At 39.7% G+C, this 15,684-nt stretch overlaps 1 protein-coding gene across 3 annotated transcripts in view; it reads left to right on the top strand.

Moving 5' to 3' along the window:
• The window catches only part of LOC127422258 (ras and Rab interactor 2-like), a 49,336-nt gene extending 35,223 nt beyond the window's left edge, over positions 1-14,113 (top strand). For 2 of the 3 annotated variants that reach the window (XM_051665649.1, XM_051665650.1), the window contains 5 exons: positions 3,307-3,535; positions 4,146-4,757; positions 7,146-7,463; positions 11,082-11,213; positions 12,554-14,113. In XM_051665649.1, coding sequence (XP_051521609.1) covers positions 3,307-3,535; positions 4,146-4,757; positions 7,146-7,463; positions 11,082-11,213; positions 12,554-12,993 — 1,731 coding nt within the window. In that variant the 3' untranslated portion in view covers positions 12,994-14,113. Of the gene's footprint in view, positions 1-3,306; positions 3,536-4,145; positions 4,758-7,145; positions 7,464-8,319; positions 8,456-11,081; positions 11,219-12,553 lie in introns of those variants that run through there. The other variant, XR_007894147.1, reaches the window with a different exon arrangement.
• Positions 14,114-15,684: the final 1,571 nt, after the last annotated feature.

The raw sequence follows: 15,684 nt of genomic DNA, 5'->3' as shown, positions 1-15,684 counted from the left end.
TTCTGTTCTCCCTGTCGCTGTGGTGGACCTGTTTTTAGATAAACAAAATGAGTTTTTGCTTGAATGCCCCAATGTTGTAAGGAGGCTATGTGAACTGTTGCTCACGTGCCCTATCATGAACGCGCACAAGAGATCAATGGTCAGTGAATATTTTCACTAAATAATACATTTCGGTTTGTTTCTTACCAGACCTCTTCATATGCTTTCAAATAGGGGTTATAACAACACAGTGGTGACTGAATGTTCATTTTTGGATGAACTAATCCTTTAAAAGCATCTACTTAATTATTAGGGGTTCAAGCAGTGAAGCTGCAAAGTCTGATGGACCTATATCTTCTGAATGCAAAGTCCAAACTTAATGAAGTTGGTAAACATCAGACATGGTGAGGAAGCTTGCCAATAAGGGGTGCTAAAAATAAAAAAAAATTAACACTTGATATAGGAAGTTAAAATTTGGCATGCATTATCTTTGTTGCGAGTGCTAACATATTCTAAAATTACTGCCAACAGCCACTCAAAATTCAGTAGCCAATAATTTATCTTGTTTACTTTTTTGGTATATACAGTATGTGTTGGGTGTCAACAAGAAGGTCTTCACCACAAGTATAATGGCAAACTACATTGTCGCTTGGTGTTGCTAAACTCTAAGATATGTGTCGCTGGTGGGCGTTCCCACTGCTGTCACTTTAATGTTATGGGTGGACTGAACGTCTGGCCATAGAAGCTTTGGAAATTCTGATTACAGATTATACTGCCAGTAATAATAAGATATCTTTTTAATTTGACTATGAATCAGTTGCTTCTAAAAATAAACATTTAACAGGGGAGAGTGTTTTTATATAACTTGCAGCAGTGCTCAATGAATCATACAGTTGTGCTCAAAAGTTTGCATACCCTTGGAGAATTGGTAATATATGTACCATTTATAATGAAAACATGAGTAAGCGGGCAAAACACATTTCTTTTATTTCTTATGGGATTCATATTCAACTGTAGGTTATAACAGAATGGCACAATCATAAAACAAAACATGACTCCTGTTCAAAAGTCTGCATACCCTTAGTTCTTAATACTGTGTATTGCCCCCTTTAGCATCAATGAAAGCGTGCAGTCTTTTGTAATAGTTGTCTATGAGGCCCCAAATTCTTGCAGGTGGTATAGCTGCCCATTCGTCTTGGCAAAATGTCTCCAGGTCATGCAAAGTCTTTGGTCATCTTGCATGAACCGCACGTTTGAGATCTCCCCAGAGTGGCTCGATGATATTAAGGTCAGGAGACTGTGATGGCCACTCCAGAACCTTCACCTTTTTCTGCTGTAACCACTGGAGGGTCAACTTGGCCTTGTGCTTAGGGTCATTGTCATGCTGGAAAGTCCAAGAGTATCCCATGTGCGGCTCTCGTGCAGAAGAATGCAAATTGTCTGCCAGTAATTTCTGATAACATGCTGCATTCATCTTGCCATCAATTTTCACAAGATCCCCCGTGCCTTTAGAGGTCACACACCCCCAAAACATCAGTGAGCCACCACCATGCTTCACAGTGGGGATGGTATTCTTTTCACTATAAGCCTTGTTGACTCCTCTCCAAACATAGCACTTATGGTTGTGACCATAAAGCTCTATTTTGGTCTCGTCACTCCAAATTACAGTGTGCCAGAAGCTGTGAGGCGTGTCAAGGTGTTGTCGGGCATATTGTAACCGGGCTTTTTTGTGGCATTGGCGCAGTAAAGGCTTCTTTCTGGCAACTCGACCGTGCAGCTCATTTTTGTTCAAGTATCGTCGCATCGTGCTCCTTGAAACAACCACATCGTCTTTTTCCAGAGCAGCCTGTATTTCTCCTGAGGTTACCTGTGGGTTTGTCTTTGTATCCCGAACAATTCTTCTGGCAGTTGTGGCTGAAATCCTTCTTGGTCTACCTGACCTTGGCTTGGTATCAAGAGATCCATGAATTTTCCACTTCTTAATAAGTGATTGAACAGTACTGACTGGCATTTTCAAGGCTTTGGATATCTTTTTATATCCTTTTCCATCTTTATAAAGTTCCATTACCTTGTTACACAGGTCTTTTGACAGTTCTTTTCTGCTCCCCATGGCTCAGTATCTAGCCTGCTCAGTGCATCCACGTGAGAGCTAACAAACTCATTGACTATTTATACACAGGCACTAATTGCAATTTAAAAAGCCACAGGTGTGGGAAATTAACCTTTAATTGCCATTTAAACCTGTGTGTGTCAACTTGTGTGTCTGTAACAAGGCCAAACATTCAAGAATATGTAAACTTTTGATTTCTGTTATCATTATGATTTAATAAGGAGCCAAACAACTATGTGATAATAAATGGCTTCATGTGATCACTATCCTTAAATAAAACACAGTTTTTTTGCATGATCAGTCATATTTTCAAAATCAATTTCTAAATTTCACAATTTCTGCCAGGGTATGCAAAATTTTGAGCACAACTGTATCATGAAAAAGATAAACGATCTATTAATGTATAAATCAAACTCACTCAGAATGCAGACACTGTTTTCCATGCATCATTTTTATTAGGCTATATCCATGTATGTGGTTACAGACAGTTGATATAGAACAGTGAAATCACTCACAGAAACTTTTAACTTCTCTGTCTTGCCTGCTCTCGACTCCAGTATCTCGCACACTTACTGCTTGGAGACGGATGACGCGAGCTCCACTGTCTTTACTCTCATTGGTAGTCGCTTGCAAATGTTGCTCATCATTTGTATAAAGTTGACATTTTCTCAACTTTGCCTTGTCGCTCGCCACGACGATCTCTGTCGCCAACGGTCACTGCAACTCATGTCGCCAGAAGTTGCACTTCTTCCTTTGAAAATTAATGGGATTGTGTCACTTTGTTGCATGATGTCGCTGGCGGTGTGAACAGGCCTTGAGAGTGCCAATAAAGGGTAGAAATGTGCAAATCCTATGTTATTTAAACTAATCGTAGTTTGTCCAATTCACATACAGTTTGGGGTATATCATCTGGAAACACACCTGACAATCAAAGGACTTAATAAGGAGTTTGGGTGTGGCCCATAATGATGTATTGACCTGTATATTGTGAGTTCAATGTCCAACCATCAGTTTATAGTGCTAGGGGGCAGTATAACTTAAGTCATCAAACAGTCTATATCCATAGGATGTATTCTTTCAAATTAGGTAATTGTGGTCATTTTCTGCACTTTTCAAATTTGCTTGGACCCCAGTAATTGCCTCTAGTGGTTATATTCTGTATTGTTTGAGTCATCCATGGGAGATATAATATTCGTATTATTTCTGTTTTTCGGTAGCTTACAGCCACCAGTGGTGCACTGTGCTTCATCAATCCTTTGTACCTGCATGAGCATGGCGATGATTGGCTGACTCATTCTTCAACCAGCCCACATCTTGCCAGTCGTCCCGTCAGCTTGAGGCGGGAGAGGCGATTAAGCACCACAAGAGCATGGGATGGGAGGGGACTAAAACAGAGGCCAACCTCCCTAGGCGAGGAGAACTCCAGCAGTTTTGACCGTGACAGAGGTAGTGGTTATGAGTTTTTTGTTCGTTTTGGTTATGTGTAATTTCAAGGATCTAACATGTATGTATACTTTGAAAGGCCTACAAATAAAGATGAGGCCATTGTAATTATAAAATATATTTGGAAACCCTCTTCTAATTAATGGATTTGGCTATTTCACCTACACCCATTATTAACAGATGTATAAGATAAAGCATAAAGCTATGCAGTCTCCTTTGACAAACGTTCTCAGTAGAATGGGGTGTACAAAAAACTCACTGACTTTCAATGTGGCACTGTCATAGGATACCAGAAATAAAATGGTTTACAAATCCCCATTGAAAACCTTGGGGATGAATTGGATCACCAACTGCAAGCTATGCCCTATTACCCAACAACATCAGTGCCCGACCTCACTGATGCTCTTGAATCTGAAAGGGAGAAAATCCCTGTAGCCATTTTCCAACATCTAGTGGAAAGCCTTTCCAGAAGAGTGGAAGCTGTTATAGTAGCAATGGGAGGACCACTTCCCTATTAATGCCTATAGTTTAGAAATTAAATGGTTGTAGAGTTTGGGTGTCCATATACTAATGGCCATGTAATGTTATGTAATCTCTTTGTTTCTTCTCAAAGGATCATTTGAGGAGAGTCCCGGGTCTCCAGCTTCCCCAGGTGGAGTTGTGCTTCGCAGAGGAAGTTGTTCCAGCCAACAAGACCCCCTCAGAAGGGCAAGTGCAGACTCCATCCACAGCCCTCTTCTTCAGTCACCACATCGTGTGTCATGGATAGAGGACAAGATATGGCTGAACGCACCAGCTCCTACCTCTCTGCTTCACCCACCCTGCTTAGAGCTGGACTCTCTGTCAGTTAGTAGTATGGAGGAGGAGCCTGAACCAGCCATGAGCCCTTCCCCATCCCAACACCTGTCACGCCTCCCTTTGGCAGATAAGGTGAAGAACCGGCTCTCGGCAGTGGGTCATGCTCTGGGTGGTCTTGTGTCGCCACAGCGACGACTGGATAAACGTGTTCATGAGATGGCGGAACGTAAGGGTGGGGCTTTTGCAGAGGCTGTCAGGGGATTTGTAGAGCAAACTCTTGCAGGTGGGACCACTCCTGGGGTGACCTGCACTGAGATGCTACAAGAAGTGCGTTCATCTCTTACTGCTCTAAGGGAAACCCTGTTTGATTACCCAGAGATCCAAAGCATCACAGACAGCCTCGGAGATACACCTGATTTTGAACTTGGTATGACCTGGTGATACGCAATGTTGGGGGTAGATGTAACACACATTATGTATTCACATTACTTTTTTGGAAGTAACAAGTAAAGGAACATGTTGCTTACCTTTCTCCAGTGCTATGTCAGAAATCGCATACTGTCAGAGTATGCACTGCATTTCATGAAGTACGTACATCTCGGTCAGTAAAAAGGTACATTCTTCAGGTATGCCGTTGAGTAGTATGAATACATTCCTGGACATACTTTATTCGGGAATGTGGTCATTGTCTAGTGACCCAATACATGACATAATCACAACTGTGAACATATTTTACACTGGTTTTGTTAAACAAGCTCAATTTAACCACAAGGAACACTTTCTTAGTATATATATAGCACTTACAGTTGAAATAAACCCCACTCAGATATCCGTTTTTTTTTTTTTTTTTTTTTAATTCAGCATTTTGATTATGATGTTTTCTCAGCTCTGGTGGCATTAATGGACAGTAAAGTGTCCAGTGGATCCACACTTCAGAATCTCGGTGGATGTATGAGGTCATCAAGAAATTTTCACCTACTCTTTTATGAATACGGAGTATTCGGACACCCTACTCCAGAGATACTTTTTTACACCATATTTACACAGTTTCACCAGAATGCCTTCTTTCAGAGTTCTTTTTCAAATAAGTGTGTTATTTTCTAATAAATTTATTAATAAGTAAAAGGCAATTACTGTATTAAATACAGTTTTTGAATTACGATTGTCACACTTAAAAAACTCTCCTTCCCCATAACAAAGTCATGGTGAACCTGAGCTTTGTCATGTCAAACGAGGCAAAAATCGCATGAAACAATTGTTTCACAATTGTAAGTGTAAACATTACTTTTTAATGCGCTTAAGAAAAGAACTCGGTAGGCAAAAAACATTTGTCCACAAATAAAAAACAATAAAAAAATAAATGAAAAAGCTTTCAGGTCAACTACTGTCATGGCAGGGCAACAATTTGAAGAGAATCTTGCTAATCAAGTTGGGCTGTGTTCTACTTCACTTTAAACATTCACTCGCTTCCCTAAGCACTTCCCCTCGGGGGAATCCCTGCCGCCATTTTGGAAGTCTGTTCCACTTCGTTAAGTGGGTGAGGGAAGTTTCTGTTGACAGAATCTCAAACCCTCGATTTTGGCCGATTGAGCGATCCTACACAGCTTTACGCATTAGGCAGCTCCATATCCCATAATGCAACTTGATTGTGACATCAAAGCACAGATCGTGCTTAAACCTCTCAACCCCACACAATTCTAATGTATGATTGAAGTGAAGTTAGCAGTTAGAATTAAGCAGTTTAGAAAAGCTATACTGGGATTTAACATAATACTTATAGCTGCCTTAAACAGACTGTTACACAGCCATAGCCTATATGTTCATTGTAATGTTACCATTTTCATTATTTGAAACTTGATTAATCCTTTCTAACAATTAATTCCAATTTAAAACTACTAAACTTGACCTGAATCTCCAAAAACGTTGTCTTCTCAGGTGCAAAATCACTAAATAATTCCACAAAATGACATTAGTCCTCAACATGCTGCAGGTGATAAAGGGCTTAGGGTGTTCCAGTTTAACCCATTGCATGAGTTCCGCCAGTAGTGGGCACTCGCGCAGCGTAAGCAATGACGTACATCTGAGTCCATGAGATGGAGGGAATTTAGCGGAGTATGGGGATAAAAATTTTAAGTGGAAAGCAGCCTTGGTTAAAGTTAGTTAAACTGTCGACATGGTTATAACTAGCGGTCCGCATCTAGTTTAATGGCACAGGCATTTAAAAATAACTATCACCCCCTTGAGGACTAAGGATTGTTACTGCCACATAGGGTTGCCACCTGTCCTTTATAAAATGTGATCATCCCATATTGGAAAATCAAGTGCTGCAACCCCTGTGGAATAAATACTGGACGTGACTTGTCCTGTATTTTTGTACAAATCATTTAACACGTACACTAGATCTTAAACGTAGGCAAAATAACATAAGTTCAATCAATATCCTTTCGTTTTAAACATTGACTTACAAAAAATCTACTCAGTTCATTCAATTAATACATGGCTTGTATTACAACATGGTTTTCTGTAAAGCTGCTTTGTAATGATAAAAAGTGAACATTTAAAAAAAGGAAATAAAAATTAACAATGTAACACAGTTAGTTACTTTTTTAGGAGTAGTGCAATAACCCATTACTTAAAAAAATACTACTAAAAAACAAGGAAACACAACAAGCCACAACCAATATTTTGCATTTATTTAAAAACTTTTCTGAAAGTATCTTATACAGTAACAGTTCTCTATGAAATCTCTTTCATAGATTCTGTCCTCTAACAAAACCAGACTTATTCACAAATCTTTTTATCTCCCTGCCCTCAGATGCTATGTTGGAGCTTGCCCTACATAAAGTAGCTCTGAAGCCAGTTTACGCTCATCTGTACGTGTGTCTAAAGACAGCGCGCAGGGATGATGGCACTCTGCAGCGTTTAGAGGCCAACAAAAGCATGCTGGAGAAGCGCAGCCTGGAGGAACTGGAGGGTGCAGCAGGTGCCGGGGTACCTGATGCTATCATGATGGAGAAGATCCAGCAGCGCTGGACCGTGATTCATGAGACCTACTCACCCAGTAAAAAAGTTTACACCCTGCTCAAAGTCTGCAAGAATATCTACCATAGCATTAATGCTAATGCTAAACCTGGTGAGTGAAGTACAGACACGGTCTCAACATTCCCTCACTGCCGATGTGTGTACAGCACTCTTTTTAACATAAAAACAAACACAGTGTAACAGTTTCACTTTCACATGAGTCCCAGTGGCCTCTTTATATGCCTGTCATATTTTACCTCAACGCCAGGGGGGCGCTCCAGAGTTAATGAGCCGCCAGTCAGCTTATAAAAGGGGAAGAGAAGCATTAGTTAGGATGTCAGACTCTATGCACATGGAGAAACTTTGGCTGTGTCTCGTTTCGAAGACTGCGTCTTCCAGAGTTCGCAGTTATCGGCCGCATACGTCATCAAGGCTGTCTCGTTTCAGAAAAGCGAGTAGGACACTCCGAATGCAGCCTTCGAATGTGACCTTCTTTCACGTGAATTCAGAGGATGCATGAGGTATATCCTTCGTGGGCACTCACAACCCCCAATTCTTTGCTTCAACGGAAATTAACATCATTTGTCCAAAAAATTTACTTTGTTCCATTCTCACTCAAAGAACTCTTTGCTTGTTAAAGAGCAAAGTTAAAGAGTGGCTTGCTGTCATAGCAACCATGATAATTTCTGTTTCCGTTTGTCCCACAAAGGCCATCTCATTTAAACGAGGCTTGTTTAAAGGAGGACGCTTCGTATACTGCAGCCTTCAAAGGACGCATCCTACCACGCGCAGCCTTCGAAACGAGACACAGATTGTCTCACCGTTGCCGTCTCATGCTAATGCCCTGTTTTGAGGAACTTATTTGTTCTTATGCTCAAATAGGGTTTTTTATATTTATGTGAGAAAGTTTCTCTGTGTGCATAGAGTCTGACTTCCTACCTAATGCTTCTTCTCTTCCCCTTTTATAGGCTGACTGGCAGCTCATTAACTCTGGAGCACCCCCTGGCATTCAGGTTAAATATGACAGAATATATACAGAAAGACGCCACTGGGATTCATGTTACAGTGAAACTGTTACAACAGAAGCTTCAAATCATATTAATGGTACTGATTTTTGTTTCCAAAGTGTGCGGGACTGGAGAGCGTTTTTGAAACGTTTCATTTTCGGTGGAGGAAAATGTCGTTTTAGTGTAGATGAGAGGCGTCAACAGCAAAACCAAGGCAATTTAAAAGAAATCGTATTATTGAGGATGTGGCCCTAGTGTGGATGAGGCATAAACGTAGCAAGATTAATGCCTTTCCAAACAAAATTTATTTGTGAGGATGTGACCACTGTATGTATACTGTATTTGATTGATATTAAATTATTGACAGCTTTGTTTTTAACAGTTAGAAATAAACAATCTGTTTTGTGATTTAAAAAAAAAATATTTCTAAGTGTTCATCTCTCCTTCTTTGTAATGCATACTTTCCTGAATATTTTTTACTTTTGTATCTTTGTTAATTATTTAACAAATACAACAAATACACTACCCACACGGCATCAAGCCTCTCTGAGCCAGCAATGCCAATGACAAAACTATGATGTCCCCACTAATGGTCAGTTTTCCAACAGCACCAGACAACAATTTATATGTCCTGAAAGATTTGCAACGATACTGGATGAGCCCCCATTAAAGGGCTAGTTCACCCAAAAATTAAAATCCTCTCTTTACTTACCTTTAAGCAATCCTAGATGTGTATGGCTTTTCTTCTTCAGCAGAACCAATGTGAAGATTTTTATAAGCACATTTCAGCTCTGTATGTCCATACAATGCAAGTAAACAGGTGCCATTAGACTGCTGGCTATTTGATGGTCCAAAAGCATATTTAGGCAGCATAAAAGTAATCCACACGACTCCAGTTGATCAATTAATGTCTTCTGAAGCAAATCGATAGGTTTGTGTAAAAAAATAAATCAATAATTAAAACTTAATTAACTTTAAATTGCTTCCTGCCAGCAGTCGACCCCTCAATGCACAATGGCACGTTCACGCGAGAAGTTGGAAGTGCACGCTTTGTATACAACAGAGGAACGAACGTCACACGAGAGTTAAGTCATTTCAAACAGCAATAAAGTGCTGGCAGGAAGAAACTATTTAAAGTTATTGATTTGTTTCTTACACCAACATATCGGTTTGCTTCAGATGACATTAATTGATCGACTGGAGTCATGTGGATTACTTTTATGCTGCCTAAATATGCCGTTTGGACCATTAAATATCCAGCAGGCACCTGTTAATGATGCGCTTCCTGCCTCCTCCTCCACGTGACGCGTGACCTTACCAACAAGCTTACGTCATCCCTCTCATGAGCGCACATCACAGAGATGTACAGAAGCGAACATTTGTAGTTAAAAAGTATATAAGTATTGTTTTGTTTCTCAAAATAATCAATCGTTTGCATTCAGAAGAACTTTATTTGTTGACTGGAGTCATGTGGATTATTTTGATGCACCCTAAATATGCATTTTGGACCATCAAAAAATGGAGTACATTCAATTGCATTGTTTAGAGGAGGAGGCCTGAAATGAAATCCTAAAAGTCTTAAATTCTGTTTTGATGAAGAAAGGAACTCAGATACATCTTAGATGGCCTGAGGGTGAGTAAATTATCCAAAAAAAAAAAAAAACATTTTTGGGTGAACTATTCCTTTAACCTCCAGTGTGCTGTCTGTCTTCACTGGTCTCAGAACAGTATGAAATGCAACTTATTTTCATCCTAACTCCATATAAAGCCTCTGAAAGCAACATTTTTCAGCTTTTGGATAAGCCCATTTATTCTCAATGTGAAAATGCATAGTAAATATATAGGAATGCATTTACTAAGGTTAATGAATAGAATCGTATTGAACAGAGATAACAGATCAAAATAAAATATAACAAAATGTATGTTAAAATGAAGCGAAATGACCCACAGATGTTAGAGTTGAAAGTTATTCAAAATAACTTGCATGTTTTTTCTACTTTGAGGAAATGTGGTGCATATCAAATGAAACTAGAGACTCTCCTCTTTACCACCAAACAAGTTTCAATGAAAAAACTTAACCAGGAGCACTTTTGTTGGCGCTGTGACCATAGGGCCGCTTCAAGGAAATCGACGGTATACTGTTGTGTCACGTGACACGGTGCGGCAGAAGTTAAACCTTTAAATGACAGTCTAGAGTCTTGTGAACAGTATTCAGTCGGTTTTTACTCATTTAAATTTTACATTGCATATAGCGAAGTCAAAATACAATGTCCATGCATGTGGACATTGGGTCGCATGAGGTTTAAATAAAATGCTAGATTTTTATCCTTATATTTTGTTTCCATCCAAATTTCCATTTTTGCTAATACAGCAAGGTGTAATTGGAAACAAGTGGGTGGGGACAGGCCAAATGCTGTAAAGTAGTATGCCACATTATTGTTACATGACCTACCCTAGAGGAGTAGATATCATTTTGGAAATAAATATGCTTATTTTGTATTTGTCATCCAATTTTGTATGAAAATGTCCTAACATTTAGCAGTCTAATCAAGTCATGTGTTATAAAGTAGGTGTAGTGGTTAATATTATTTCCGGTCATTTGTCATAAGCATTCAAGGCATTTAAAAAAGGTTTAGCCTTAACCACATTTTAATTTGCACCTGTGTCATCGTTTATGTGTGTACCAGAAAGCAGACTTGACTCGGTTGATTGCTTTATGCTAGGTGTGGTTTTCGGGGCAGATGACTTCCTGCCGTGCCTGACGTGGGTATTGCTGCGTAGTGATGTAGCTACACTGCAGATTGACACTGACTACATGATGGAGCTGCTGGACCCCACACAACTACAAGGAGAGGGTAGGGAGTACAGACACACAATCCATATGACAAATAATTTTGATTCTAGCCCATATGGTTGTAGAGTTGGGACCATACTACCAGGTTTGGGATCTGTACAATTTACGGTCTCTGACACCCAGACACTTTTAGGGGATAATACAATAGGGTTTCAGCCCCTTTGGTGCTTGGATCCCTAATGATGCATTCCAGAGCTTTTTAGATATACATTTCTGAAATCCAAAAGCCAAATATTTTGCAGTAACAGTATTGCACTTGCTGAAGTGTCACATGGGTCACTTATTCTTAATACTGGTGTATTTTGGACTCTTCGGCATTATTGTTTTTTTTATGTAAACCAAATGTAGTTTCAGTATTATTTGTTCTTCAGACCTTTGTTTTGTTGGACAAGAAAACTAGATTCATACCATGTGACCAACATTTGATTTTCAACCACTGAAAATGGGTGAATCATATTGAGAGCACTTATCTCTGGTATTTAACCATATCGGGCCTTAGAAATGAAGGCACAAAAAGCAAAGTTTATTCTGAACTAGAATCTAAAAGGATATTAATATATATTTAATGATTCTGCCGATATAGGCACTCTAACTTTGGAAAAACAACATAAAAAGTGTTTTTTCCCATTTTTGAACTCACGCCATCGGCATATAATTCAACAAGGGCTGCTGAAGTCAACTGATTTTAGTAATAAAGCTACCTATCTCTGTGTAAAACTAAAATAATTTTGCTGTCACCTTTCTAAGGTTATTTGTTTGACCTTTCATTTTGCTCCAAAATCATAGCGAAAATTGTCATTTCAACCTCTGTGACAAAATAATGGATTATTTAGTTAATGTTGATCCATTGCATTAAATAGTTTGGCTTTCATAAATCATTTATATTTATCTTTCTTCAGAAAACATATTAACAAAATCAAACATTTCAACAGAGGAAAATTATGAAATTTAGTTGATTTGACATGGAATAACCCTTATGCTTAATCGGACCATATTGAAAGGCTCGTCCTTTTTTATTGTTTTTTTTGTTTTGTTTAAGTACTCTTTAGTAATTGCACAGCTATGAACCATAATTTGGTTAGTGACATTCTCATTCTATGGCATTTGGTTGGACAAAATCTAATAGTGCAAGCTGAGTCATCAATATTTTTGGTTTGCCTTCCAGGAGGAGAGAGACTAATTTTAAATGCTCAGGTCTGCTAAAAGTGAATTTTAGGAGTACACTAGCATATGCAGTATATCATCTCAAAGCTAACACACATGGCCACATAACTCTCACATTGATTTCATGGCAACTTTAAAATGGATTCCTCTCTCTCTCTCTCTCTCTCTCTCTCTCAGGTGGGTACTACCTTACATCTCTCTATGCTGCCCTTTTTTACATCAGCAGTTTCAGGCCTCGTCTAGCAAAGCGGCAACTCAGTGCAGAAGCACAAAAGTCTCTCAGTCAATGGCATCGCAGACGCACTCTCCACTGTAACCAATCACGTGGCAGCAAAAATCGCAGGACCATACGGAGGCATGGGCCAGCAAAGTCAGACTGTGCCGAATCACAGGAAGAGAAATCTTTGAATGAGAGCACAAATTCCGGCACGCCAGTCACCTCTAGTATGCAGGAAACACTGCAGTGTTTAGATGAAGAGTTAGAGGTTGTAAAGGAGGAAGAAGAGGGCAGCTCAGATGAGGAACAAATACAATTACTTGAGGCATTGTACCTCACCAATCCTAAAACAGATGATGATGGGAGAGGTGCTGGGGTGAGCTGGAAAGAAGACGACTGAAAATAACTGCATTCTGAGAGAATTAGCAAACATTATCAAAGAACTTACCTCTCTCTGGTCTGGACTTAATTATAAGTGAAGCTGGCTAAGGAGTTTTGCGTTCCTTAAACATTTAAAAACCGTGTCTTGCATACTAACATTAATGTTTAAAAACTGATTTAACATAATGCACACAAAAGCACAGAGTACTCTGTCATAATTAATGTGTACTATACAGCCTCTGTCATTTTCATTGTAGCCACTAGGAAGAACTATTGTACATGTTTGTCTATACATTTATTACCAAGAACATCAAAGGTTTTGTTTAACATAACAGAAGGGTTCTTATACCATTGTTGTAGTTTGTTTTAGAAAAGGTTGATTTTTATTATTATTATTATTATTATTATTATTTATATCCACAGTGTATTGTAATTTAAATGCTGGAGTTTTTTTTTGTTTTTGTTTTTTTAAGACAGCAGTAGACAGGTGCATCTCAAAAAATTTGAATATCGTGGAAAAGTTCATTATACATAAAGTGAAATATTTCAAGCCTTTTTTTTTGTAATCTTGATGATTACGGCTTACAGCTCATGGAAATCAAAAATTCAGTATCTCAGAATAAAGAATTTATAATATAGAAATGTCGACCTTCTGAAAAGTATGTTAATTTATGCCCTCAATACTTGGTCGGGGCTCTTTATTCTTTATTCCAATATTTTGAGATACTGGATTTTTGATTTCCATGAGCTGTAAGCCATAATCATCAAGAATACAACAAAAAAAGGCTTTAAATATTTCACTTTATGTGTAATGAATCTAGAATATATGAAAGTTCCACTTTTTGAATTAAATTATGGAAAAAATTAACTTCCACGATATTCACATTTTTTTGTCATGCAGCACAAATCATTTGTGATGTCTCATCTTTTTATTGAACAGATAGCTCTGGCTCGCACTTTCTGTACATATTAGTCAGCTTAGACTTAATATATCATGTGAAAGATTAAAATTAGAGGATTGCATGTAATAATTCACTTGCTTTTTTACACTGCCTCACAGCACAAACAAACTGTTTAAATTAACTTGTAGTTTATTGTAAATGGTGTGCATAACCACATAAAAACATTGTTAATACATGCTTAAAGTGCTTGTTTATTCAGAGTAATGCATCTTTATACAGCCTACAAGCCTAAATTACTCAGCTGAAAAAAGTAATCATATTACTATTTAATTTAATTTACTAATTACTTTTAATTATTAAAAAAAAATAATAATGTGTATATTTCCTCCTTCATTGTCACACACCCTTCAGATGTCACAGAAAACATATGAATCTCTTTTTTTATGTATTATAAATTTTAAAAATATTTTAGGTATACACCGATGTGCCAAAACATTATGATGAGTGACTTTGACAAGGGCCAAATTGTTATGGTCAGACGACTGGGTCAGAGCATCTCTGAAACGGCAAGGCTTGTGGGGTGCTCCCAGGTCAGCAGTGGTGAGTACCTACCAACAGTGGTCCGAGGAGGGACAAACCCTCAAGGGCCCAAGGCTCATCCATGTGCAAGGGCAATGAAGTCTATCCCGTCTGGTCCGAACCGACAGAAGGTCTAATGTGGCACATAAAATTTTAATGATGTGTGGAGGTGGAGGCATGGTCGAGTGATCATCTGAGGGAGAGAGGAAGCAGCAAGGATCTCCATCTGGGGCAAATTATTGCTAATTACATATTCTGTGTTCGCAGTGAGAGACGGGGAAGATAAGGCAACCGAGTCCACAGACGAGAGAGAAGAGTGACACGTGCCGGAGTTCTGGCTGTGTCTAGTTAATATTTGAGTTGGTGCTTGTAAGCTGAAAAGCAATCTTTTCTGTTAATTAAAGTCTTACATTGGAGTATTCAACCAGATCCCGCCGCCTCTTTTACATGACTGAACGAACCTGTTACACTGGTGCCGAAACCCAGGAAGAGGAGGGATACACTACCATGACCTCCTCACCACTGGAAGAAGTCTTCAGGTCCCTCGCCGGCATCCATCAGGCCCAACACCAGGCCATCAAGGAACTGCGGAAGGAGCAGGAGAAGCATTTTGAGGTCCTCCTCGAGGCCAAAGCAGAGGACCGGCAGGTGTTGCAGAGCTTGCTGCCCCAGGAGGGGGCTTCATCTGCGACCCCGGCAGCAGTAGGACCCCATGTGACGCTCACTAAGATGGCACCTCAGGACAACCCAGAGGCCTTCCTGGAGCTCTTGGAGCACATGGCCAGAGGCCTGAAGTGGCCGCGCTCGCAGTGGGTGGTCCATCTGCTACCGCTGCTGTCCAGGGAAGCCCAACACAACAACTCCCAGTTGCCAACCTCCTGGATTATACTGATTTGAAGAAAGCCATCCTGCAACGGGTTGGCCGCAGCCTGGAACAGCACCACCAGCATTTATGCACACTGATGCTGAGCGAGGTCGGCCACCCGTTTGCTTTCACACAACAATTCTGCGATGCCTGCTGGTGGTGGTTGCTGGCTGAGGAGGAGGGCAACGCCAATGATGTCATCAACATCATGGTGCTGGAGCAGTTCGTCACCCGGCTGCTGAAGGGGATGGCAGAGGGTCCAGTGGCACAGTCTGGCATCGCTGGAGGATGCGGTCCAGTTTGCTGAGAACCATATGGCAGTGCATCCGGGCCTCGCCTTTCTTCTTCCTCGCTCTCTCTCTCT

Source organism: Myxocyprinus asiaticus, chromosome 31, assembly GCF_019703515.2.
Source record: "Myxocyprinus asiaticus isolate MX2 ecotype Aquarium Trade chromosome 31, UBuf_Myxa_2, whole genome shotgun sequence".
Taxonomy (NCBI): domain Eukaryota; kingdom Metazoa; phylum Chordata; class Actinopteri; order Cypriniformes; family Catostomidae; genus Myxocyprinus; species Myxocyprinus asiaticus.
Note: the sequence above shows the minus strand (reverse complement) of the source record. Positions and strands in the feature narration are given on the sequence as shown.